This window comes from Coloeus monedula (genome assembly GCF_965178545.1).
Source record: "Coloeus monedula genome assembly, chromosome: Z".
NCBI lineage: Eukaryota > Metazoa > Chordata > Aves > Passeriformes > Corvidae > Coloeus > Coloeus monedula.
Window position 1 is genome coordinate 5,073,787 of NC_138822.1, and position 27,964 is coordinate 5,101,750.

The 27,964-nt window shown below is 41.1% G+C and overlaps 1 protein-coding gene across 2 annotated transcripts; it reads left to right on the top strand.

Annotated features, from left to right (window-relative positions):
- Positions 1–236: 236 nt before the first annotated feature.
- Positions 237–27,896, top strand: FSD1L (fibronectin type III and SPRY domain containing 1 like). 2 transcript variants are annotated; one of them, XM_082302153.1, is made up of 15 exons: positions 283–349; positions 634–720; positions 4,748–4,843; positions 5,762–5,893; positions 6,422–6,523; positions 8,994–9,016; positions 11,984–12,105; positions 14,963–15,172; positions 15,500–15,598; positions 16,957–17,083; positions 18,784–18,816; positions 21,993–22,090; positions 22,527–22,778; positions 23,132–23,220; positions 24,622–27,896. In XM_082302153.1, exons 2-15 carry the CDS (start codon positions 718–720, stop codon positions 24,739–24,741), a joined length of 1,506 nt encoding a protein of 501 aa, XP_082158279.1. In that variant the 5' UTR covers positions 283–349; positions 634–717; the 3' UTR covers positions 24,742–27,896. The 2 variants fall into 2 exon arrangements, with proteins under 2 accessions (XP_082158278.1, XP_082158279.1); XM_082302152.1 differs by lacking the exon at positions 634–720 and having other exon boundaries at positions 237–349.
- The last annotated feature ends 68 nt before the right edge of the window (positions 27,897–27,964 follow it).

The window sequence follows — 27,964 nt, forward strand, 5'->3', positions numbered from 1 at the left end:
AAGTTGAGGCGGAACTTCTGGTGCCAAGTTGGTGTCACTGGGCACCACCAAGAGCAATTGGGAGGTATCTACAGGGGATTGCAGGCATTTGTAGGAGATGAAGCGATGCCCTCTCAGGGCGAACAGACCAGCACAGCCCCCTCCGCCCATCCCCGCGGTGCGGCCGGGACTCGAACCCGCGGCCCGAGGGACGCGGCGGGCGCGCAGGCGCGCGCAGGCCCGGTGCGCGCGGGGCGGGGCGGCGCGGGCCCTTATCCCGCGGGAGCGGCGGGGCCGGGAGCGCATCCCCGCACCCGCGTCCCGCCGGCCCTGCCGCCGCGCCCTGCTCGCCGACATGGACGAGGAGAGGGTGAGTCCCCGCGGGGCAGGGGCTGCGGGCCGCCCGGGAGCCCGGCGGGGCTTTTTCCCGGCGCTCGGCCTGGGAAGAGGGGCTGTGCGGGAGGGAGGGCAGCGGCGCGGGGGAGGGATGCTGGCGGAGTTCTGGGGGGACCCCGAGTCCGCTTGCCTCCTGGATGTGTCTCTCTTTCTGGGGACGTTCCAACCCCACCTGGCCGCGTTCCTGTGTCACCTGCTCCAGGTGAGCCTGCTTTGCCAGGGGGGTTGGACTGGGTGATGCCCGGAGGTTCCTTCCAGGCCTGCGGATTCCACGGTTCTGGAATGAAGTGCTCCAGCGGTTGAGGAGCTCTTTCACTCTGCGTATTCCTGTCATAAGTAATTATGGTGCGTGCATAAGCCCTTCTGTTTGCCGTTGATGTAATCTTGTGTTGAAGGGAGCTAATGCATAAAAGGGTTTTGTAGGGGATTTTTTTTGTTGTTTTCTTCTTCTTTTTAAGAAATTTTATTTTATTTATTTATTTTTTTAATTCCCTCCTTCCCTTGCTTGCCATCAGACCCTTCGGGGAACTCACTGAAGAGCAGAGATGTGCCCCCCCAAGCACTGGGGCTTTCTAGGGCAGATACCCCCTCCCTGTAAAAAGTTGTGACTCAGCCTCTTGGCTTCCAGTCCATCAGTGCAAGAGGGCTCTTACTGTGTTCTGTGGACCCTGTGCTTTCCTCAGCTTGGGAACGTGTGGGGCCTGAGTAACTTAATGCTGGATAATGGATTGAAATTTACAGATCAGTGTAATTTTGTCGTGCTAAAGTCGAGCCTCATCCTCAGCGCTGTAGGAGTTAGTGGGAAATCACTGAGGAAATTAACTCTATCCCAGCCACAAAAGAACCTGGTGTGAGTTCACAGCTGGCAGCCCAAGGCTTCAGCAAATCCAGCTCCTGATCCGAAGCAAGCAACACTCTAAATCACAAAATACTGTTAACTCTACGTAACTCATTTTACATAAAACTGATTTATGCTAAGCAGCTAGTATCTCTGGAGGTGTGCTTTGGAAGGTGAGATGTGAAATGTCATAGAAAGTGTGCTTCTGGTAGAAACTCTGTGAGTTTGGGTCTGTCTGCCTTTGCCTGCTCTGTGTGAGATTTGTCCCTCTGGGGGAGGGCTGCCCCTGTTGTGGGTGCTCTAGGTAGATGTTTCTGAGTGGGGTCACGGGTCATATTTGAATTCCAGAGGTTCTGAATACAGCAGTAAAACTGCAGTGGATCTCGTATTTTACAGTGCTTTCTTTACCAAGAATGAACTTGCTAATGTCACCTGTACTGTACGAAGTTCTCCTTCAAACTCTGGCAACTTCACTGTGTTGACAAGTGCAGGAGATTAAATTGATGGGGGCTAAGTAAGCATGTCCTCCTTGAAATTTGATCTGGATATGAAGGTTATAATGTCGTGTGATTTTGTCCTGGGCCTAGCACTGCTTCAGGAACTGTTCTGCTTGCAGTCAGCTCCTGAGCCTTCAGTATGATCTTGAGCAAGTTCGTAACTCGCTTCTTATACAGAACTGCTGTGATTGTTTAATTTATCAAAATCTAGTTTTTATGAGGTGCCTGTCTGCTTCAAGAGGTGCCATGTTGTGTTAGTTACTCACTATTCAAAGGAGGGTGTTTTGTTTTTATCCACCCGTCAAGACTACAAACAACATGTTGTAGGGCTTCCCATCCTTTTTCCTATCCTTTTTTACTCTTTATCCTCTGCTCATCCACACTCTTGCTTCACCAAAAGGAAAGAGCAGCATGAAGCTCACTGACAGCAGCAAAAATTACCTCTGTGATAAACATTTCATAATGCTTTGAAAATCCATTTGAAACTGACCTCACATAGAGGTCAGAGAGAAAGCTCAAAGAAAATTGCTTGTAATAGAATTCTGTGAAATACTGCATTTATCAGTGGGCAGTAGAGTTCAATGTCTTTTAGTGCAGAAATGCCAAGGAACTGTGCTGGGCTTAGTGCTGTTGAAATTCTTCTGTAAACTAATGTAGAATGTAGGCCTCATCTGCTGCTTACCTTGGTAATTTTTCTAGAACCCTTTGTTCTGTGAAATTATACTGACTTCTCAGAAATTCCCCCTAAAGGAAGAAATGGCAACATCGCAGCATGTTTTTAATTTGGCATGTATGGTATGTCTGGAAGGAAATCTATGTTCTACATATCAGTATTAGAAGATTGTGTTGGAAAACAGAGTAAGGTAGTAGTTCCTAAAAGCTGCCTTCTTTGTTCTGGTGGTTTGTGCATTGGTGTTTTAGAAAAATTCTGTCTACTCTTGGTGGGTACTTTTAAAGGGCATTCAAACTCATTAAAATTTCACCAAACCTGGTTGAATTTCTTGACAGAGGAATTGGCAGCTTACTTAAAAAGAGCCATACCAACCCACATTTAGTCAGTTAAATGTAACTTCAGGTGAAAATGTTGTTTAACAGCTGGCTTCCAGTTGCTGCCCTGTGCTTGGCTGTGTAAAGGCCTTTTAAATGTTCTTTACGTGTAGCTATTTTCCTTTATTCGTGATGTAGCTATAAAACCAAGCATCATTGTTCAGCACTACACACAAGAACACTTTTCCCCTATGTGTTGCAGCTGAGTAAGCCCTAAGATCTGTGCTGAAAGAGGATTGTGAGTTTTCCGTGTTCATCCAAATTGACAGTTGCGCTCATAGGATCTAAGGCTTATCTCTAGGCTATCTGGCCTGTGAAAACAATTGCCTCTGGTCAGTAGTGAATGCAGAAGCAGCTGGCTGGACAATGGCTATTCATCTGGCATTCTGATGTGTACAAAATTGCCTTCAAACGTTCTCAGTTTTCACCAGACAGGAAAAGGTTCAGTAATGAAGTGGTCAAGGTTTTCTGTGCCTCTGTTTGTGAAAGAAGCCAAGGTCTTGTTTCTGTTCCTCCAGAGTCCAGAACTGAGTCATTGCTGTTTGACCTGTCACATCTGTATGTAACACCATCAACACCTGTGGTAAAAACACTAAAATTTGTTTTTTCTACTCGTGGTTTGACTTCCTGAGTATGACACTATTAAGCAGGAAGGGGACTGGAATACCCATAAACACTTCATTGCAGATTTGTTGTGAGCTGCCCGGGAGGGGGTCAGAAGAAAGAGGAAGGGGCACAGCTTAGGATGAGTGGAGAAGTTCCTTAAATCTGATGTAGTGTTGAGGTTCACTGTGGGTGTTGTGAAAGGATAAAATATTTTTCTTTTTAGCAAACAAATGTGATCTAGGTAGTACATGGTTATTAAGAAATTGCTTCTGGGAGGGACTTCTGCAACATCCCTTTGGTGGTCTGGCTGTTTCCAAGGTGTGTTTATTATTTCTCTGTGCCTTGGTTTCCTAAATTTCATCAAGTTACAATGTTAGAATGAACAATTGTAACTGTAGGTCAACTGATTAATAATATATTAATTAAGACAGTGTTTACCTGTCTTTTTAGAGTTACATTTGCTTCTAAAACTTGTCAGCCAGCCTGAATTAAATTACAGAACATTCTTAGTTAACTCCTCATCTTTTATTTTTGCGTAGATATGCTGATATGCTTTAATAATACAACTCGACTTAATTTTATCTACCAAGCATTGATGTGTTTTTGTCAAATTCTTGGAATATGTGGCTGGCTGCTCAACCAAATTAGACTTGGTGGTCCTATTTAATTTAAAATAAGTTTTGATGTACTTTAAGAGTTTTGCTGGCTTGGTATGTGTTTTTTGTAAGCTGAATCTACTGCTTTTTGAACAGCTGGAATGCTTATCACTGACATAACCTTGATTCTCTTTCTCAGCTGCCAGTAAGCTTTCCTCTTTGAGGTCACTTTTAATTTGAATATAGAAATTACTCACCCAAAATGTTTTCCCACTTGTAGAATAAGTTTACAAATTGCTTTTACAGATTTATTCTGTATATAGAATAAACTGTGAGTCTGGTTATTTCACACTAGCTTCTTTTGACACGAGGAAATCTTACCTTTTCTTCTGGCTTTCCTTTTACCAGCTTTTAAAATTTTCTTTATTGGGTCTCTGTTTGACTGCACAAGCACCAGCTTTCTCACCTGGAGAAGCTTTGTGGTGCCAGTGGGTGTTTTGGTACAGGTGACTTGTGTAGAAAAACACGTGAAACGGTGGGGTACCTTAAGGCAGGTTCTTGATTTCTCTTAGACTAACACCTGGAGATCTTTAATTGGGTAGAATGCTTCCTAGAGCTTTAATACTCTTTCTCTGTACTGAGAAAATGCATTTCCTGATCCTGTCGGAACTGAATTTGCTGCAGCTGGAGTGTCTGTGATGAATTTTCATGTATGTTGAAATGGTGATGATTTTAAAAAACTGCAGGATGGTTTTAACATCTTCTCTCGCTTGTTTTTGTAATTCTAGGAGACTCTGCAAAGGATTGTCAGTACTCTAGTGAACAAAAATGATGAAATTCACAACTTCATTGACATGCTGAACCATACAATATCAAATGTTCAGGTATTTGTATTAAGTCTCATAGCTTGTATCTGAGAGAGGGCACCTTTGCACTTTCATTAGTCTCAAACTGGGTAGTGTCTAAAGGATGGGCTGTAAGAGTCAAATTCAAAATACATCTTCATGTTAGAAGTGGACAGAAAAATGTTTTATTTTTTAGGTCTCTCTCTAGATGGAAGGTCTGGTAGTCTTGCATTTTCTGTGAAAAGCTTTTGTAGAACTTCATTTGTGTGGGAGAGAGAATCTTCAATCTGATGCAAGATCTGAAACTCCCATTAGTGGGAAATAGTCTGGATTTTCAGACTTCTGCTCTGTTTGGCAGACTGAAAAATGATACTTGAGAGGAAATTCTTCACTTTCTCTTTTCAGCAGTTTCACATTGTTGGGCTCAAGTTTAGAGTTAGACCTAAATGTTAGAGCATCTGCATGGGTGAGGTTTATGTTCCCTTGGCTTGTCAGCCAGCCCAAAGTTGTTTCATCCTAAAGCTGAGCCAGGTTGGCTGCAGAAATGGAAATTATCCAGCAGATCTTTAAACTGCCTTCTTGAGTGCAGTTTTTAGTATCAAATGAAATAATTTTATTTGGAACTGGGTAAGTTCCTCTTTCCAAACATCTAACAATCCATATACAATTGTGAGAGGGAAATCAAGGCTTTTGGCTTGGAACAAAGTTGCCACGTGTGCTGGTTCTGTGGAGTTTTGAGTATCGTGGAATTTTCACAGATCTCAGCATTCAGTGTCCTGATGTAGAGCCTGCTTAAGAGACTGTTCCATCTTTCCTAATTGCTTTTTACCTTTTTGATAAGATGAGAAGCAGTCACAAGGTAGCCAGTGGTCATGGCAAAACGTGTGGGGAATAATGTGACTTTCAACGTCTTTGCATTGATTCCAGTGTTAACAGCATTTTCAATTCACCTCTCAGGTAAACTCTTCTAATGCCATCAGCGAGCTGGATGAGGAGTTTGATGGTCTGTATTCTGTACTGCATGAGATGAAGGGGAGCATGGCGAACACTATTCAGCAAGAAGAGGCTCGTAAAATTCAAGCTCTGCAGGTAAACAAGTAACTCCTTCTGAAAAATGTTGCAGCTACGTAGAAGCATTTTTAAACTTCCTCTGTTCCTGTTATGCTATCCCCATTTGTTACACAGCAATATTGATTTTCAGGATTGTCTTGTGACAGTTCCAGAGCTGGTAAAGTCACTGCCTTTTTCAAGGCTGTTGTCACACTGTCATTCAGTGATGAAGTGCAGTCCTGTAAATAGAAATTGTAGTGCACATGAATGTAAGTGTTTATTTCTCTGCTTTCTGAAACCCTGATGCTGGGGGAAACAGGGCATTGAAATTAAATCTGGCTTTTAAGTTAAACTTCAGCTTTTTCCCCCTTGGAGCTGTGGGATGTGCCAAGTATCACTGTGCACTTGCCAAGCAGAGTGAAGTTAGGGCACTGTCAGCGGCCTTGGTTATATAAGGGAATAAGTTGTCACAGATGCATAACAAATCCGTGTAGTTCCTGGGACTGGTGCTTCACAAACCACTGTTTTAATGGGAATACATCAAATTATTCTTTGTTTTTGCTCCAGGATCAGCTGAGCCAGTGCAGCCGTGCCCTGGAGAGCTCAGAAGAGCTGCTGGAACTTGCTGTCCAGTCGCTGGACATAAAGAACCCTGTGGAACTCTTAGAGGTAGAAAATATTGACTGGATGTGTGAGAGACAAGTGTTGGCATCTGTCTGAATTTGAAATATCCTTTGCATTACTCTCCTGGACACTGCAAACTTACCAGGTGCACTTAGAGTGAGGACAGAGAGGTATCTAAAAATACAGTTATTGCTCTGCTGAAAAAGCCAAGTTAAGCACTGTAGTCCTGAATTTTTATGCAATTTCTGATAAAAGAAGTTGGGTTTTTTCCTTAGTTAGGGTGGGGGGGAGGGAATACAAGGCCTTCTCCTAGACAATTGTTACGCAAACTTGCAGGGATGACCCCAGAAAGTGAGGGTGAAATGACTTGTATCTAACTGGAAGAATATACTTGTAAATTAAGGAAACAGTTCCACATATACAGTGAATCAGTACACTAATGCTTGCTACAGTAATCCTGGTGGTAGCAGTGGGATCAGCCACACCAAATCCAAGCCCAGCTTTTTTTTCTCTCTGCATTTTAATGGAAACAAGCACACAAATCAGTTTAAAAGAGCAAGGGGGAAAGCTGTCTTCCTGTGTCAGTTTTACCTTTTGGCTGCATGTTTGTGTGCTGTCGTGCTTTCTGGGTGTCAGCTTTGATTTATTTGCTTTTAAGAGCAGCAATTCCTAAACACTATTTTTTTCTTTAGCTGGAGCTATCCTTTCTGTCTTGTAGCAAAAAATTAAGCTAGCTCTTGAACGCTATGCAAAATGCAGCTTTGACTTTCTTGGAAGTTGTTCTGTTTCAGATCTCTCTAATGCTTTTTTCCAATCAAATACACCAGGGAAAGCTGTCTGAACATTTGCTGGGGGGAAACCTCTTCAGATTTGGAGTCTGAAGCTTAAGATACTGAATCCAATTCAATGAGCTCTAATATGTAGGATTTGATACTGGTATTGCACTTGTGCATTTGGGGATGACATTTTAAGGTAATACTGCCTTGGCTATTAGGCAGCTAATTCTATTACTCTGCTGCTAGGAATAGCAAGTGTTTGTGAAGGAGCATCTCCAGCCCTGACTCCTGTATTGGCACAGATTTTCTTTGGATGGTCCAGTAAATCAGTTCAGGAACAACTAGCATAAGATTATTTTTAGATTTTTTTTCTATTTTTTTTTTGGTGGCTTTACTCTGAGTTGATTTACTTGGAAGTCAAAAGAACATGAGTGGAAGATTGCAGGAGGGTTCAGTGGTTAGGTAGGATGTGATCAGACCCTGCTGAGCAGCTCCTCTGGGGTGGGCTGATCCTTCTCTGTCAGTAGCTTTGAAACAAACTAAAGTCAATGAAGTTAAGCTGGGACTGTCTTACAGAAGATGTTGAGTCCTGGCTACCACATAGTTTATGAGACATGGAGATTAAACCCAAGGATTTTGTTGTGAAGTAGCTCTGTTTTATCTGCAGCTGTCATGTAGGAAAATCGGTCAATAGTTCCTGAAATAACTTTTGTTTTGAGATAAAGTAAAGCTATCTCTTAAGCTAAAATATTTCTAAGCAGTTGCTTTTTTTATTCCTGCTTCCCACTTTAGGAATATACGATTGGTTTTGTAGCAGTGACAGCCTGATTTCCTATTTATTTTTTTCAGTGTGATTTGCATTTAGTGAAAAATTGGAAAGTTCTCCACTTTTGACTTCAGACTGGGAAGCTGCCTGATGATTCTTCTCTTTGAAAGGGAAAATAATTCAGCTGAATGAGCAGCTAGATCAAGGAGCAATGTTAACTCCAAGCCTGGATTCAACAGGCACAACCAAGCCCTCACTACTTCAACAATAACCTTTTGTCTTAGGTTTGCAGCTCCTTTTGGTGAAGGAGAGGGATTTTTGTTTTTCCACATGCTGGTTGATGTTTATCTTTTAGATGTCATCACTTCTGCATCTGTTTCAGTGTTATCATTTGAGAAGAACTGCTTGCTGTCCTTTTTGAATGCTGCCATACAGAGAAAGTCTTTTGTTATACTTTTCCAACAATACTTCCTAACTTTCAGAGGAAAAGTTAGAATAAGTCGTATCTTTTCTTATTTGTCAGGGCATGCATGCTGTGGTATGTAGTTCAGCAAGTCAGGCATGGTTACTTGACACTAATAACCACTTCTTAGTTTTAAAGAAAATACTATGTCAGTTAAATGTTTTTGACTTGGTTCCGTAGCTCTTTTAAAAAGCCACGGAGAGTAACTCTGATTGAGAGAAGTCTGGAAATACTAGGTCACACTCAAAGTTGAGTAATTTGGAATTGGTTTGGTGTAGTTCTGGAAACCAGGTTTTTTTCCCCCAGATGCTATGGTGTTGCTGTGCTAACCCATGCTATTAACATGCTTCTTGGGACAGTTTATTTTGAGGAAAATCTTAAACTTTTTTTGAACTTCAACTCTGAGCAACGCAGCAGAGATTGTTCTTGGCCTTCTTGCATGTTACTGCCATTGATACTTGCATGGAAATACTAACTACTTTCTCTCTCTTCTCCCTGACATGCATCAAGGCTGCCAGACAGATCAAAGATAGGTACAGTACAAAATCTATCACTTTTATGTCTTTGGATTAATCTTATCCTTGAAAATGCATTTACTTTGAAAGGGCCATAGTCAGCTTTAATCAAATTAATTGACTCTTTCCTAAGTGTTAGTTATTACAACTTTTGAGGGGGAGCTAAAAACTTCTGTGCTGCTCGTGTAGTGTTTTTCTTGGCTTTTCATAACTTTAAATAAAAAGATGTTTTTGATGCAGGGAAGTAGAGCTCTGCATCAGCTGGTGCTGTAATTATTATGTCTTCAAATATAAATATGTATCATTAATTATTATTAATAAGCTTATTTGTTATTAATACCTCACGGCTGAAATTTAATGGTGTTTCAAGCTGACTCTGCCCCTTCAAGTTGTGGGAGAATTTTGTTGGTTTGGTTTTTTCCCAAGTGCTTAAAGACTTTTGCTAGCTAATTTTCCTTCAAAATGTAAAAAAATGTTGCTGTTGAAGTACTTCTGGTGACACTAGTGACCATGAAATTATTATTTCTGGTAGCTTTTCTTTGAACTATTGTTTAAAAAGCAAAACTTTGCTGTTTCAAAATCACTACTAAGGCCATTTTTCTTCATTTGGAAGAATGCTAACTCTATCCCAAGAGTATGACCTTCTGGTTCAGAAAACCTATGATGTGCATAGTATTTTGAGAAGCAGCTCACAGGATGTTGTTGCTCTTGTGGACGAAATAGGTTGGCTTTCAATGTACAGGTTTTTCAGTGAAGGTCTGATTTACTAAATTCTCTGAACCTCTGTGTAAAATGGGTAATTGTTAGATTTTAAATTAATCTTTGCTTTTCCAAGGGTGAATATTTAATATCCATAACAGATCAGAGGGATAGCGGATAGTGTCAGTGATGGGACTCTTAATACTTTTTATCAGTAATAAGCATCCTCTTCTGGTTTCTCAAAATTCTCACCAAATGCTTTGTGGTTCTCTGTCCAAGACTGGTGTCTGAGCAGAAGTTAAAAAGATGTCTGAAGCTGACTGTTCCCTGGTGTTCTCTTGCTGCTAATCAGAGGATTATCCTTCCTTAAGGAGAGATTTACTCTGCCCATCTGGCTGAACATTAATGTGCTAGGCAGCCCATACTGAATTTCAGAACGTGAGCTCTGTCTTGGGAGATCAATTGAATTGTCTTTCATGATGTTCAGCTCAGTCTCATAATTGTCTCCTATCCCAAAATTGCAAAGCTCATCACTCCATATCTTTATTATTAAACTTCACGTTTCCTCCCCCTTCCCCATTACCAGATTTTTTGGTTTTTCAGTGTTCTTTGAGGTATCTGTGGTTAGTGCACAATCTCTCTTACATAGTAGTGAAGTGCAGGAAGTGGCATGCCTTAGGTGTTCTAAAGGTGCCACATACCTCTGGGTGTAAAATGGATCCATGTCTTGGCAGTTGACTTTTGTGATATATATATATTACTTGGTAGTTGAGAATCTTTTTTTTTTTTTTTTTTTTTTTTTTTAAAGGAAGAGTTGGGACCTCTGTGCTGTCTGAATCAATGTTACTCAAAATCTGCTGCATGGCCTGGTGTCTTCATAGATAGATAATAATAGGAGAGCTTTTTTTTTTTTTTTTTTTTTTTTTTGTGGTGGTGTAGTTGGAGAACAGAAATGACTTGGGGTTGTTCAGAATAAGTACTGAGCTAAGATTTCAGGAGTGGAAATGGGAGCTTCACAGAATCCCAGGATGGGTCAGGCTGGAAGGGACAACAGTGACTCATCTGGTCCCACCTCCCTGCTCAAGCGAGGCCATCCCAGAGCACAGGGCACAGGATTGTGTCCAGAGGGTTCTGCAATATCCCCAGCGAGGGAGACTCCACAGCCTCTCCTGGCAATCTGCTCAGTGCTTGGTCCCTGCACAGGGAAGAAGTTCTTCCTCATGTTCAGAGGGAGTTTCCCAGGCATCAGTTCCTGCCCGTTGCTCTGGTGCCATTGCTGGGCCCCACAGAGCAGAGCCTGGGCCCTACTGGGGGCAGCCAGGGACACCCAGGGCTGAGGGCCCCTCTCAGCTGGGGCTCCTCTTGAGGCTGAACAGCCCCAGCTCCCTCAGCCTTTCCTCAGCAGGGAGATGCTCCAGGCCCTTCCTCAGCTCCACAGCCTCTGTTGGCCCTGCTCCAGGAGCTCCGTGTCCCTCCTGTGCTGAGGAGCCAGAGCTGGACACAGCGCTCCAGAGCTGCCTCCCAGGGCTGGGCAGAGGGGCAGGATCCCTCCCTGACCTGCTGGCAATGCCCTTCTGAGTGCACCCCAGGATCCCATTGGCCTCCTTGTGCCCAGGACATTCTGCTGGCTCAGGGACAGCTGTTTGTCCCCCAGGACCTCCAGGTCCTTCTCTGCAGAGCCGTGTTCCAGCAGATCACCCCGGCCTGTGCTGCTCCTTGGGGTTATTTCTGCCCAGGTGCAGGACCCTGCATTTGCCTTTGTTGAATGGAAGTTCTGGTCTGGTACTTGCATGTTCCAATCTGCAGCTTGAAAACAAACTCTTCATCCCCTGATAAGGTCATAGATAGATATAAGATCAGCATAGTCAGGTTGTTAATTGCTGTTTAGAAGTGCCTAAACATGATCCTGAGTCTGCACTACTTCAGACTTTTCATACTTGCTGAATTTATGTCAAGTGATATGAATTTTGTTTTGTTTCTTATCCAGGTTTTTTGTCACTAGTATAAAGTCTTAAACTTTTCTTTAGCCACCTTGTTAGTATTTATTTGCTTAGTAATATGGAACAGCTGGTAGCTCACACCATTATTCTGAGACAGTCACATTAGCAAAACTTTCTATTTTGAGTGTGCTGAATGGCAAACAATTATGTGTTAGAAAAATGTTCTAATCTTTGATCGGTAGTTTGACGTCAGTGATACAGATTGTCCGATTGCTGTTTTGGAAAATGGGATATAGGACTTGACAATGTAAAATACATTTTGCTAATGCTGCTTTCTCGGCTTTAGTGTCACAGTGGCTTCAGCATTCCGCCTCTCTCTGAAACCAAAAGTCAGTGACAGTATGACTCATATGATGGTGGACTTCGCTTTGGAAAAGCGCATGCTCCAAGCTGTGAAATTTTTGCCAGGTAAAATCCATACCCAGTGAGTTTAATTTGTTGCTATGTGAACAACTTGCTGTATTTAAACCAACCAACCAAAAGACAACCACACCTCTTGTGCCCTAATAAGCAAATTTTTCAGAGTACCTAAACTCATTCTTACTCATTGTATGTTAAATTGAGTACCTTGAGGGTGAGAGTTTTCTAGTTTTATTGAGTTACTTTCTACATAAGACAGCATTTTGAAAAATGTCATTGGTCTCAGCAATGAGAATGAGTCTTCCAGACCATGTTTTTTCCTGAGTTGTCAATTCCTCTGTACTCCATGAAGTCACCTGAGGTTTCTCAGGACTATCTCTGCCAGCTTGATGCTGAGTGACACCCAGAGTCCTGCTCATGTGCTGGAGTGTTATGTGTGGAACTGTAAACTAATGCATTGCTTACAAGAGTGGTGAAATGATCTGAAATACAGGAGATGGACAGTCTATTAATACAGTGATATTACCATATTACAAAACGTATATTAATCCATCTACTACTGCTTGACAGTAAACCTGGGTGCATTAGAGCAGTGTGTATCTTTCATGCCTTTTTATTCCTATTGGTTTCCTATTTAAAACACTTTGCCCTTGGCTGTTACTGAGAATATATTGACAAGAACACTGCTGGCAGGGGTGTGAAGTTGTTTCATCTCTAGGTCACAAATCCAAATCTGTTAAGGACTTGGCAGCATCAGTTTTCATTTCTGCCCTATGTGTTGCAGATACAGTATGGGGTAGCAGGTGTAGTAAATTACCAGTGTTATTCCTAGTGGTCAGCTGGCACTGTCCAGGCAGAAATTCATCTTCTAGTCTTGGACTCTGAGTGTCAATCATTGCCCTGCATTTCACAGCTAAGGGAACAGTGCACATGTTGGGATTGGGAGTGTAAAGATTTAACAGCAAGTTTGAACCAAATTTTGCATCTAGATAAAGGTATTATTTAGTATGACCCATCTTAAACATTTTTCCTTGTCAAATACGTAGGAATTTAAACTTGGCCTCTGACTTGTAAGCAGGAAAATTGACTGTCTGGGTATCAATCTTGCTTTTTCTACTGTAGTGCCAAGCGTCCAAATTACCCAGACACCAAAAGCTCAAACTGTTGCAGGCAAATTGGCACTGAGCAAATCTTCATACACAATGAAGTACTAATGTCCTAGTGTGGGAAGTTGACAACAGGTTTGGTGTTGTGGTAGTTTGAATACTGCTTGCTAGAATTATGCTTAAGACTTGGTCACCCTGAGTAGGTGGAAGACTCTTTACCTGGTATCTTACACCGTGACAAAAATAATTGGGGTAGTTAACTAAACTTAGAGACACATGTGCTGAAATAATTGTCCTAATCTTAATTTTTCTTTGAAGGGATCTTCTCAAATTATTATTGGATGACTTTAAATCTTGGTTCAAATGGATGTAATTAACACTTGAGACTTTTTTGTACTTCAACCCGCAGCAGGCACCACACAGGCAGGATAGGGAAGAGAATAAGAAGGGTAAAAGTGAGAAAAATTGTGGATTGAGATAAACACAGTTTAAGAGGTAAAGCAAAAGCTGTGTAAGTGACTTAATTTGCTGCTTACCATGGGCAGGCAGCTGTTCATCCATCCCCAGGAAAGCTCCATTCCCTATAGCAGAGAGTTTGGAAGACAAGATGCAGTCACTCCAAATATCTCCCCCCTCCCTTCCTTCCCCCCACTTTTTTATACTCTGAGCATGACATCCTATGGTCTGGAATATCCTTGGGCCAGATGGAGTCAGCTGGCCTGACCATCAAGCATTTAAAACCTATACCCCCAGTTTCAGTGTAAGTTCCTTCTTGGCTTAAACTGCAGGGATGTGTGAGGGCAAAAGGGTTTGTTTTAGTAGTGCTGGGATAAAATACTGGAACAGATCACAAAGATAAAGTGTGAAGCTAGTATTCATAAAGCAAATTAGGCTTTCTGCTTCTGGTGGACCTGCTGTAGCTAGGAGGGGTTTGTGTCTAGATAGAGAAATTACACATCTCTAAGTGACTCAGCTGTAGGTAATGTGAGGCTGATTGTCATCAGTCATTGTGGAGGGGACTTGTGGTGAATAATCTGTTCAGGAAAAAGTTGTTTCAACTTTATCAAGGTGACCTGTGTGAAGTTAGGACTTCGTCATGGGGACCTCTGTAGAACAGCACAGTTAAGGGTTTGAGTGTTCAGAAAAGAGATGGCTTTTGGCAGACAAAATCTGTAGGCCTATCAGTTCCACAGATGCATCAGTATTCTACTTTTTTGATGTTCCTGCTTGATACATTGACTTGCAGGCCACCTTTATATCTATTTCAAGCTATTGTCAGTGCTGAAACAAAGGAAAAGGGTGTTGCAGACCTGTCCTCCAAAAAATGAAAACAGTAAAACCTCTTTTTCAGTTCCTGCAGAAGTCTTCCTTGCATGTCCTTTAGGCACTACAAATAGTATGTATATGCCTTCTTTTTCAAAACTTTTTTCCAGAGACCTAAGTGCTCTTTGATTTCACAGAAATAGAAGTCTGTTGTCTGTAAACAAAACTTCAGTCTTTAGTGGGCTTTAGGAATTGTTTCCCCTCCTTTCAAGACAAAGGGATGAAAAAGTAAGAAAACTGGGTAACTGAAGAGAAGCTAGTGGAAAATATTAGTGTCTGTAGTGATGGAAATAAATGTAAGTGATGTTGTGTGAGGGGTGCAGCTGAACTTACCTTCCAAAGACTTAGAAACAGAAGTTTGCTTCCTAATGTTCTTCCTGTGTGTTATTTATTCCAAATGTAGGTTCACAATTGTAAGTCTGCTCTACTTGAGCCTTCTCTTCTTTAAACTGACCTGTGTGCTTGTCTTTCTGCAGTCCCTAAAGCTCCAGAGATAGATGTAGCAGCATGTCTGGTTGCTGACAACTGCATCACAGTATCGTGGAGAATGCCTGAGGAGGACAGCAGAATTGATCATTTTGTGCTGGAGTATAGGAAAACCAACTTTGATGGGCTCCCTCGACTAAAAGGTGAACAGCGCTGGGAGCTGGTCGACTACATTAAAGCTACTCAATACACATTATCAGGTAAAGGGTTTTTATACTTCAAACCCAAGCATACTGATGTAACTTTTTATGCTTGGAAGTATAGCAAAATGCCCCTTTTTCTGCATGTAATGAAGCTGCCATTATATCACATTAGTCTTGGGTGCTTTGTACAGTAACAGTTCTGTCTTTTGTTTTGACTTGAATGCTTTGCAAAACATTGTGTGCTAAATAAATTTCACACAGGTATTCAAGCATGATTTTTGAAAACTGAGATAAATGCAAGACTGCTGCATGGGGTAGATCTTAGTCTTGTAGGAGTTGTCAGTAATCAACATGATTTCAAGTTTCTAAACATTCACTTTGTAGGTCTGAAATTTGATACAAAATACATGAACCTTAGAGTACAAGCTTGCAACAAAGCTGTGGCAGGTGAATACTCCGACCCTGTGACTCTGGAAACCAAAGGTAAAATTTTAAAAACTCTTAAACCTTATCTGTGGTGAAAACCGTGCACTTAAACTCTTCTGCCTTTGTATATGAACCTGTATGTTCAGTCTGCTGAAACACTTCCTAAGTGGAAAGGAAAACAACTGTAAAGGATTAAGAAGCTTATTGGCACAAAGCGGCCCTTTTGGCATTCAGACCCTGAAAAAATGGGGTCGTTAATGTCACTTTCTCCAAAAGCTTGGCATTGGTTGCTTTGAACTGTGGAGTGACAGTCCCATGTGCTGCTGCATGATGCCAACATACAGTGCGAAGAAGGATGAATGTTGTGGATGGCTCTCAGGGCATCTAAACAGTTGGTGTAATTTTCCTGTTATTGGTGACAGACGCAGCTTTCTCTAACTAGAAGTTGCTCGAAAGGGTTTTCTTGACTTTGTAGCTGCAATTTCTAAAAATTTCTTAAAAATACTTAAAATTGTAAATACTTAAAAAGTTGGCAGCTTCAAATTGCTGAAGGTGAATGGTCATCATGTTAGAAATCAGCTGATCTGGAATTGTTAAGTTGGCTTCCTATCATCATGTCCTAAATAAATTGAAAGAGAAATTTCTTGGAAGGAATGTTTTGTGACAGAACACAAATCTTAACTCTTAAGGTAAGAGAGTGATCCTGAGGCTTGATTTACAGCCAGGTCTGGTGTAAAGGGCAAAATCAGTTGACTGGTACCAACTATATAAATTTATATAAGTATAAATTCTGTTCCTTTTGAATGTTACTTCATAAGAATAAAGCTGTATACAATTTGAATGAGCTGAGGGGCATTCTAGTAACTTTTCTAGGATTATTTTAATACTCTTAAGGAACAATTATTATCAGAGACATAGTACCCATTTAGTAGTCACATACTTCCCTACTCCAGTGCCAGAAAAGTAATTCTGATTTTGATTGTTTGGGCAGTTACCAAGCTTCCCATATTGTTTTCATTATTCCTGGGTGAACACTTAATTCACTTTCCTTAATAATCAACTGGTAGAAAATCAGTTTCCTTGTCCATGGGCTTAAACCGACTGCTGTTTACACTTGTGCATTTTTGAGCTCCGAACTCTTTAAAATAAATCTCAAGTATATGTTCTTTCAGGGTCAGACTGTAATATCTGATGGTATTAGGACATTTATAGAACAGTCTGTAAATACATTTAGGGAATTCAGCCTGTTGTATTAGCTTTTTGATTGCAACCGTGAGACTGAAAAGATGATGTTTCCATTGTGTTTAGTAAAACTCTGCTACAATTTTACTACTGCTTGTATCATTTTGTGTGAACAGCCACCACTGGGAGAGAACATCGTACCATTTCACTGTTTTCTATTTTGTCTTGACCAGCATTTGTGTTCAGTTTGGACAGTACTACTTCTCACCTGAACCTGAAAGTTGAAGACACCTATGTTGAATGGGATCCTACTGGAGGCAAAGGCCAAGAAAAAATAAAAGGGAAGGAAAATAAAAACAGGTAAGAACTGTTTTGTTAGTATATGGGATATCTCATCTGGCAATTAAAGGAAGAGGGCAGGAGGGAATTAAACCACTTGAGGAGGGTGGGACATGAAAAGAATTTTCATTCAGAAATGTTTCTCTGGAAGAAATTGTAATTTTTTAATTTTCCTTCTTCTGTCACACAGATGTAGAGGCTAGAATTGTGTCAAAATTGTTAAATAATACCTACTTATTTTAAAAATGCATTTGTTAGGGTATCATTCAGTGTGGTGAGCTAAAGTGTAAGTGTGGTGGATTGACCTTGGCTACCCACCAGGTGCCCACCTGCCTGCTCTATGGTTTCTCCTTCTCCTGGTACCAAAACCTTGCCACGTAAGTCCAGGACAGTAGATAAGGTAAATGTGAACAGGCGGCTGATGTAATTCTGTGTTTATTAGTGTTGGAGGTTGGTTCTGGTGAATAGACAGCATTTCTACTATAAAAAAAAATAAGGAAAGAGCTGACTGACTGCCTTGTCCTTTTGAGAAAGAAAAGGTTAAATAAAATTGATATGGTATGTAGGTGATGTGTGAATGTATCTTAAACCCTCATTGGAAGGGAAAAGGTACTGATAAAACAGCCACAAAAGGTAGTGGATAATGAAACGTAATTATTGTGGAAGTGGTAGCTCTAAACATACTGTTTTCATCCAGGAAAAACACTTAACTTCAGCAGAGCTCTTGGTAGATTGTTAGATGTCTGTTCTTCTGAGTCACAGGATAAATACTGTTGGAAGAACATTTAACTCTGTCTACTCTGGCTGAGCCTTGAATATATCCAAGGATGAAGAATATGTGGATGAAGAATGCGTTAACTTGCTAGCCCTCTATTCCAGGCCACTTTTATGGGAGGGGAGGAATATCCTGGTACCTGAGTGGAGTTCCCTGTGGTGCAGTGAGTCCCAGGTGCCTCTCAGCCATCAGTGTGACTTCCTCTGAGGAAAGGCTGGCTTGATCTTCCCTGCTCCATTTCCTGTTGCCTTGTTAAAGACAGCAATTGGTTTTTGTCTTCCTCAGGCTGAGCAAAGCTAACTGTGTTTCTGTGCTTCAGACCCTTAATTGTGGTGTTGGCTTTCCATGGGACGTGCTCTGGTATGTCAGGGTATAAATCCAAGGAAGCCAGACCTGGACACAGGAGGGCTTCAGGGTCAGTCTGACAGCTGCCAAAAGGAGAGGAGTCGTCACTTGCCTTGGGCTCCTGGTCACTGTGTTGTGGCTACAGGCTGGATGTGGTTGACCAGCTCTGCCATGAGGGTGCAGGGTGTTGTTGTCAGTTTCTGCTTCCCAAAGTCTCAGTGGCTTTTCTGCAGAGCTGTTCTTCCCTCAGGTGTCCCTCAGCCTGTCCTGCTGTGTGGATTTCCCTCACCTGGAGAGCTGTGAGCCTGTTGTTCAGCTGAATCTGTACAGAGCCTATGGCCCCACTCTCCAGTTTGTACCTCACCTCTTGGGCTTTGGGGATACTCGGTGGGAATGGGTCCACACAACTGGCTACTCCCTCAGCCACAATTTATTGGCTTTCCACATGCACACCTTGAGATAATTTATGAACAAATACATTCTCCATAGGCATATATTGCCAGAAGCATGACAGAATAACTTCTGTTGGGATTTTAAAAATGGGGATAATTTGCTGTAGTAATAGAACAGCTCTTTAATGACGACTTATTTCTGTCGACAGTGGCCAGAATCCTCTGCTGAAGAGCAATAGAAGGTGATAATATGTCTTATTCCTAGGATCTAGCACCTAGTTTTGTTGAGAATCTCTGCTACTTTCCTTTGCTTGATGTCATGAGAAACAAATCTAATAGCCTTTATCAGTAACAGTGCACATGCACATTTAGAAGTTACTTTGCAGTTTATTTTGGATTCACAGAGATTATGTATATATTCTCCAGTGACTGAAAGAGAGTCTTTCTGGAAGGATTCATCCTAATGTGTATGAAACCTGATTAGAAATGGTTGGAAGGGCATCATATATTTTTAATAATTGTCCAAAGATCCCTGTTACATACAGACATATTAATGCTTTCTTAACCCTTTGGCATGTTTTTTACAAATACGGTAAAGATCTCCTTTCTGAGAACTTTAAAATAATTTTTTTGTTCTTATTTTTGAATCTGAAAACCTCTTTGCTTCTGAACTTGTGCTGTAGCTGTTACTAGACATCAGAGGTTAAGAAGTAAGTGTTATTACGTGTTTGAAGAGGATGAAGCACGATGGCATGTGTTAAAAGCTTCATGGCCATTTGAATTGCAGAACCAATTGTTCAAATGAGAAATCCTGGTTTTTTGAGACTTAAAGTTAGGTAAAATATTCTCCTATTCCTTGTGTAGTTGTGCTTTTTTAGTTTCACATTTTTTCACTGTTTTTCACCTTTTTGAGAAATTACGTCTCCTATTTTTGATCTCTTGTTCTCTCTTGTTGGTTTAGAAGTTGTGGGACCAAAAGAAATGCCCAGGATCCTAATTTCTGACAGGTTTTATTCCCCTGTATTCATCTATCAGGTGGATCTATCCCTGATTTGAAATCATGAGTAAAGAAAAGCTTATGTAAAAAGCAAAATGAGCTCTTGAAGCCATGCAGTGTCAGTAGTTCTACTACACAAAGTATAGCAATTTCTGCTAAACTTAGTTTTAAAACTAAGGAGCTGCTCCTACTTGCTCAGCTCAGGGAATTTAATATTTTGGTCTCTCTCTGTAGCTGTCAGTAGAGAACTTCCCAAGTTCTTGGCTCTGCTTTCTTTGGTAGAAGGACATGGTTGCACATTTAACTTTGCATCTCAGACTGACCTTTTCTAGCAGGGGATTCAGACGAGCTTTGTTCTTGTAGGAGGCTTTTGTTTCTTCTTAAAAGCATCTGTGAGATGTCTGCATTAGAGGGGAAATTTGGAGCTGACTCCATGGGAGGTGGGGAAAAAAAAATTGCAGTATAGTTACTTTAAACAGCAAATGTGCAGTTTTTAAGGGTTGGAAACACATGATGGCAACAAAATTCTTAATTATCTCTAATTTATTAGACCAGAAGAAAGCCTTTCAATAGTTTCTGATCTCCTTCCTTGACATTTCTTCTCCAGAAAAGAATACGTCTTGCTTGGAATATGTTCTGTTCGCTGAAATGGATGAGAAAACAGGGACTAATTGCAGTGCTGTAGGCAACAATCCTAAACGATGAGACAAGGATATCTGGCCACTGAATTGTGGAAGAAATGTGTCAGTTACTGGCTAATAAGGACTCTGCTCTACTGGAAAATGGGCATGAAACTGACTTCCTGCTATGAAATTTGCTGCCTTCCATTGGAAGGGAGACTTAAGCACTGTGGGGGGAAAAAAAAAGCCTGAGCAACTGTTTTTTTTAAGCTTTTATGTCAAATAGTCAATGCAATTTTCTGAACTGATAAAGGCTATTAAATTTTGAGAGGACAAAGCACATGCAGTGGCCATTTACAGACTTGAACAAAATAAATGATACCAAGAAGCTTTTAATGCTTACTTAACCTTGAGAAAATTCTAGCAAAGTGCCTGCATTTTTCTTACTGTGATTCTGTAAATGGCCACATTGCTACATTGCTTTCTGCATAACCCATTTTTACTGGGTCTAATAGAAAATTTTCAGCAGCGTTTGTTGGGAATTTGAGTGGATGATGTCTGATGCAGATGAAGCAGGATGGAATCTGCAGAGTGCCTCCCTTTGAAATGATGCTTTAATTCTTGGCTTTGCTTTTTTTTTTTTTTTTTTTTTGTTCATGCTATCACTTGCTAACTTTTTCCTTTGGTAAGTAAACTGCAGCGTCCCCCATGTTCATAAAATCCACTTGATGTGGTTCACCTGCACAATATACACCTACCCCCTTCATGTAGCTCTTGTGAGCAATTTGGAAGCATAGTTGTCTTCTATTGCATGCTAAATGGTGATGCTCAAGTAAACAGCTTTTTCATCAGTGATTTTTTTGCAGACTTCTGTAAATGGAATGAAACAAACTTGGTCATGAACTAGATTTTAGCATACTTATATATGGCAGCTTAGTATCACTTAGCTTTTGATTCCCATGTGACTTTATTTTCATGATGGTGTTAGGCAAAAGGGACATTTCCTAACCTTTTCTGAAATGGTTTATGAGAATAATGAATGAATTGGAAAGAAAACAGCTGAATTTCACTGTATTAATGGACATGAAAGTAGCAAGTAGCTTTACCAAATTGTAGCTGAAGAAGTTGGAGAGAAAACTCTTCTGTGGGTGGTATCTCTTCCAAAGCTAATGTGTGATACACTCCAGAGGATGAGAAACTGAAAATGACTTATCAAGTGTATTTCAGAGACTGCCATTGTACTTTTTTGGGGTTCTTGTCAATGAAATTAAACTGTAAACTGCACAGCTATTTCTGAGAAGTTAGAATTCTTTGCTACTGATTGCCTTTAAAATAGTAATCAGATGTGATTCTCTGTCTACTGCGGAATATTGCAGATAGTCTTCACTTGGCTTAATGGTTAAATTATTGGTAATTCTTTCTGAGGGCCTAACCAAGGTAAAAAAAAAAAAGCTTGAAAACCTCATTAGGTTAAAATTATTCTTTTATACAACTGATTGCTCATTAGAATATTCCCCATCCCAAAGTGTTTCATTCAAACCACGTGCCACACATCTGCTTTTTTCCCCCCCTCTGTTTCCATTCTCAGCTGCCTCTGAACTTGTTTTGTACAACACTGTACATTTTGTTTGTCTGTCACCTCTTCCCTCTCAGCCCCTGTGCATGCATGCTGTTAGAGGCATGAACTAATGTGTCATTTCAAGTGTTTGGGTGTGTCTCTTGCACCTGATGGACTCGGGGACACCTGAGTGTGCATTTCTGTCGCTGTGTCCAAGTTTTGAGTGGTTCATCTCTCCTTTAGAAGCAACACAGCGTCTCCGAAGAGGTCCACTAACAGCCCAAGAGCCTCGTTGAGGGGCGGCCGGGATCGCTTTGCTGGTGAATCCTACACAGTGCTGGGTGAGTTGAACTTGTTTGCTCTGTTAGGAAAGGGCAGATCAGGCAAGAATTAGAGGGAAAGTTTGTGATTGTTCAAGGCTGTGTACTCAGCATTGTCCTGCCCAGAGCACTTTGCCCATATGACACCAGATTTTTGCATCTTCAACTCTGCTCTTTATTACAAAGCTCTTAGTGACTGACATTCATTGCTTTTAAGCATAAATTGGTGTTCAACATCTTGTTGTAATGAACAAGGTAAATACAGTCTCATTATTCTGTTTTATATTTATATTCTATTGTACAATTTTCTTATTCCTTACAGTTCAGATTTTATCTCTTTGCCTTAAAATAAAGTAGAAAAGGCAGCACTGGTGCCTATTTGGAAGGCAGCACTGTAATGTACACTCAATTGTAATTAATTACACTCAGTTGTAATTAAATGTATCTCTCTTGGTAGGAGACACTGCTGTTGAAAGTGGACAGCATTACTGGGAAGTGAGAGCCCAGAAGGACTGCAAATCCTACAGCGTGGGAGTAACATACAGAAACCCGGGGAAGTTTGACCAGCTGGGAAAGACTAATTCCAGCTGGTGCATCCATATCAACAACTGGCTGCAAACCACATTCTCAGCGAAGCATAACAATAAAGCAAAGACTCTAGATATACCTGTCCCAGACAGAATAGGAGTATACTGTGACTTCGATGGAGGTAAATTACACCTTTAGGAGATATAGCAAAAAGAGTTAGCTACTATTTCTGTTGAGTTGGAGCAGTGCAAAGCTGAAGAGGTGCATTACTTCCAGACTGATCCAGTCTTGTATGGCAACACAGAGCCTAAGTGCTTGTCATGTCAAACACACTGAGTTCATCTGTGTGACAGAGCTACTGAAATTCACTGAAAATAGTGAATTTTCACTCTTTTGGACTGCACTTAGTGCATCCTGGAAACAAATCAGGTTTTTTTTGTACAAGTTAGACAGCAACAGCATCACAGCTTAAACTATGGTTAAGCTTAATTTCAAGTTGTTTTCTCTTTCTCTCTCTCTCTCTCTCTCTCTCAGGTCAGCTGTCATTTTATAACGCAAACTCAAAGGCGCTGTTACACACCTTCAGAACAAAGTTCACCCAACCATTGCTACCAGGCTTCATGGTCAGTATTTATAAAATCTTACAGTTTCTAGCACTGAATTCAGATTTAATTTTTTTTTTTTTTTAAGAAGGAAACTGGAAGCACTTGGTTTGGCTGACTGGTAATTTTTGCAAGTGTTCAACTGTTTTCCTTTGGATTTCGTGTGGTGCTTACAGTAGAACCCTGGCAGGACTCTGCACTGGGATGTCTCAGCTGTGTAAACATAAATCATTAAATTTGTGTATGGGAAGTTAACAGTACCTTGCAGTGGCTGATGAGCCTGCTGCATAGTTGATCCAAACTGATGCAGTCCAGCATGCTCTGAGCCATCAGAGCAGGTGTCATGGGACAGAACAACACCAGAAGTTTCCCAGTGGAAAAAAGTCTCCAGGTTTCACAGCTTTAAAAGCTCAGTGGGATTTTCTTGCCAGTCGGTTCAGTGCTCTCTTTTTTGTGGCTCTAAGCTAATTGGCAACAACTTTTCAGCAGTGTTAAAGGCTCAAACCTTGCCCAAAATGCACAGGAGAAGGATTAGTTACTGAGTATTAGATTCTCTTTAATGATTTAAGTAATTTGTTTAGCTGAACTGGGAGGCCTCAGCTGTGTTGTAAGGTGCCATAAAGTGCATCATGCTTTGGGAGCCGGGTGTGTAGGCCGTGGATTTTAACAGGCCTAGATTTTTTCACGGCTGTTTATTTGCCTTGCTGATCCTTTTCAGCATGGGGGGAAGAGAACAGCTTGAGAAATGCTGGGATACATGTGTTGGCCATCCCATAGCATAGCAAAGGCTGACTCATATAAATTAATTTCCCAAGTCATATGGGGAAACAGTAGCTTGCCAAAATTTAGGCTATCCTTCTGTACCTCACACAGCCAGCTCATCACACGGAGTGACAGCAGCCTTATTAGCTAAACAGGACAAGTAAAAATGACAAACTACTTAATTACACCTCTCAAACTTACTTATAAACATGAAAATACAGCATTCTTTCATGTGTAGAGTAGAAGTCACTGGCACCTGTGCCTCTGGAGCTTCTCAAACACTTTTTGTTTGTAATCTGTTTAGGCTAAAAAATTTTAGCATGATATGGCAGAAATAAGCACTGCTTTCAGGCACTGGAGCATAGTGAGAGTTGCTTTTCATTGTCACTCTACTTGCTGCTGGCACACTGGCCTTCAAAGAATTTTTCTAGTTAGGAGCAAGTGGTTTGAGTACTAGGTCTTGAAGCATAGTAGTTATGAAGCATAGCATGTGAAGCATTTTAGACTTTATGGACTAAAAAATTAGCATGTCTGTGATTGGAATGGTTTACAGAGTGCCATGACAGAAGACAGGCAGCTGTGTTTGTGCTAGTTAATTGTGGGATGGGAGGAGAGACATGTTTGGTTCATAATGCAGATTTTTTTTCTTTCCCCCTCCAGATCTGGTGTGGTGGGCTCACAGTGAGTACTGGATTGCAGGTGCCAAGTGCCGTGAAAACTCTTCAGAAGAGTGAAAATGGATTGGGTGGTTCAACAAGCAGCCTGAACAATGTTGCCTAGTAATGTCTGTTCAACACTTCTGCTGCTGAATGTTTTTGTTTTTCTGTGTAGCTACTATTCACAGAAGCTTGTGAACATTGGATTTTGCTGGGTTTGCTACCTTCTGCTGTTTAGGGCCTGGGTGCTGATAGTGCAAAGGTCTGGGACTAAAGTGTTAGGAACCAGTACTGGGAATTCAGGAAAATGTCAGAAAGCTGAACTGTTGCCTACTTTAAAAAAATCAAGAGCTGTAACTATGTACTTTTCTAATGCTGTATTCAAGCATTTTGTTATGGACTTGAATAATAGTTTTGTTACAAATACTATTTTTCTGTGAAGAATATAGCAAATACCAGTTTTTAGCTCTCCTAATGCAAATTACTTAACTATGTATTTTATTACTACTAGGCTTCCCATTAGAAGTTGTGATTTCTGAGATGCATTTTGAAAACAGACTGATTTGCTGGCCTAGCCTAGCCAAATATCACAGCAGTGTGGTTTCAGAAGGATATTATAAGAATGTGTAGGCCTGGTATGAAGAAACAGTAAGAGCAGGCTGTGATGATTTCCCCCCCCCCTACAAAATCTTCCTATTTTCCATGGGTAACTCATTTTTAAAATGGTGTATATTGAGATTAGCTCCAACTTGTCACAATTACATCAATTACATTCTAATTACATTAGAAAATTAAATATTTATAGATGTTCCATTACCTTGACTCCTATCTGCAAGCCTAGTAAAACAGTAGTCAAATGATTCGTAGTAATGGGAGAGCTAAAAAAAGAAAAATCATGTTATATTCTTCGTGGAAAATCCCAGTTTGCCAGTGGGAATTACTTGGTTATTATAGACTTTTTTTAATCTGCTTTCTTCCCTCTAATCAAGCTGAGGAGCATATAAGTAGTTTTCAGGTACACTCTTAAATCAGGTGTTTCCTAACTGAAGATTTGTTTTCTGGTATCACCTGAAAACTGTTATAAATTCATGGTCCATAATGATTTGGCTCATTTACTGCTGGGCCAGTATAATTTTTCCTTCCATGTATCCTTTAGCCCATAAAACCATTAACATCTAATCATGTCAAACCTCAGTATTACCAATGGCTCCTTTCTGTCCATCACAATTTCTCAAGAGGAGGAAAAATTCCTTGAGACACCTTCTAATAAACTGGCTATGATGTTCAGTGGAAAGATAAAATTAACAAGGAAATGTAATTACCTGTTCTCGGAAGTGTTATTTTTCTTGAGGAATCATGAAGTTGACAGGTTGGCTGAGCCCTAAATGTTTATTTTGTATCTGGAACTTGAGCATCTCTTAATTATTTGCATTGTGAACTTGTAATCTCTCTTTGCAGAGGAAAGTACAAAATAGTTCCCAGTTTAACTGTACCTTCTTCTGCCTGTTCTGTTGCTTGGGCTTTGGGACAAAGATACTCAGAAGTGACGTGGTTCTTGGTCAACAGTGTCTGCATCTGTTCCACACATTATCTGCAGATGTTATTGTTATGCAAATAATCTGTGTATAATCTTTTCTCTTTCCATTTTATTGCAATGGACACCTGACTAGGAGTTTTTTGGGGATAAACTGCTACAAACTCAGTTTTCAACCAGTTCTAGTCCAGGGCTGTGGTACACAGACACCAGGACAGACTGGCACCTCCTTGTCACCACCCATCCACTTGTCTTGATCTTGGGTGTTCAGCTGCAGTTCCTCTTCAAATTTCCCTTTGTGGAAAGAAAGGGGATGTTTACAACCAGCTAATGTGTAGTGAGAACCATGAGTATTTTCCAGCCCTCCACAAAAGCATTTTAATTATGAAGCTGTTTTTTTGTTTGTTTTTTTTTTTTTTTAGCAAGTTGTAGTGTAACCTGCGAGGTGAATTTGATATGCACCAATGTAAAAAATGTAATTTTTCTTTAACAGTTAGTTAGAGGAAAGCTTGGAAGTGTTTCATACTGTGACTTGTGACTTGCAAGTTTTGGTTTAACTGATGTCCTAGGTGAACTTTAACATGTGACTTTTTACCCTTAAAGGATGGGTTTGTTATATAATAGTTTGCACAGATGTCAAATTTTTGCTGCTAACATCTAGTCCAATTGTTTTTAGTAACTGGGGATATGAAGAATTGCCTTAAGCACTTTAGATATTTTTCTTTTTAGACTGTTTTTTCTGAATTAGTGTCTCTCCAGCACCCATCATCATAGGAAGATGAGTGACACCACACTGCTCCCAGTGTTGCTTTTCATTGCAGTTGGTGCAGGGTTTGTGCCTGCAGCTGGACAGGGATACCTGGAGCCCGTGGAGTTACCTTTTGCTTTGTGAATCCACTTTCAGGGATTTGGAGAGGGGTGGTTCCTTGGCAGTGGATTAGACTTTTTGAAGGTCTGTAGTTTTGCCCTGTAGTTCAATCTACCAGGCACGTGCTTATTTACTGTTAATTACTCTGGAGCTGATACTGCATGGTGGCTAAAAAGGAGCTTTCTGTTCTATGACCAAAAGGAGATGCTGAATTTTTTTTTTTTTTAAATTACTGACTGCTGGTATTCTGAAGTTATTTTGACTCAGCCTGAATTTTGAGGAACTAAAGGTTTTCCTTGAGGTTTTTCATACATCAGATGAGCGTAGCTCCCATTGTCCTGTAGAAAACTATGAGGTGAACTGCAGCTAGGGATGTCAGTGTCAGACAGGATAATTAAAAAAACAAACAAAAAAACCATCCGGGGATATAAATACTTCTGCAAATACCAAACAGCCAGGGCAGAAGTTCATTTCTTAGAAACGCAGGAAAAGCAGAGGCCAGTGTACAAATCTTGTTTCCTTATCCCTCCCACGTATGAGATGGAGACGGGGGGAACCACCTTGGGAGTATGTTGGGCTTGTCCGTGTTTTTGTTTTGAGGCCTGCGGGGTGTTGGATGGACGCTGACCGTGACTTGTGTTGGTGTCGTGCGCCAGCGTCGCTATTTTTTTGGGTGTCCTGTGGCAGCGGCAGCCCGGCCGTGGGTTTCCTTCGGAGCAGAGCCCGGTGCTCCCGCAGTTCCCGGTGATTCCGGTGGCCGAGCATCCCTGGGCCGCACCGCGGGGTCCCTGCCCGGAGCCCCCCGGCATGGAGTTGTGTGTGTGGGGAGGGCCGTCCGCGTGTGACGCGATGTTTTGTACTAATACAGAAATCTGCAACCCTGCGTGTCTCTCGGTGTGTAGTTTTACCTCCGCCTTGGTTTTGGGGGGATTTGAGGAGGTTTGG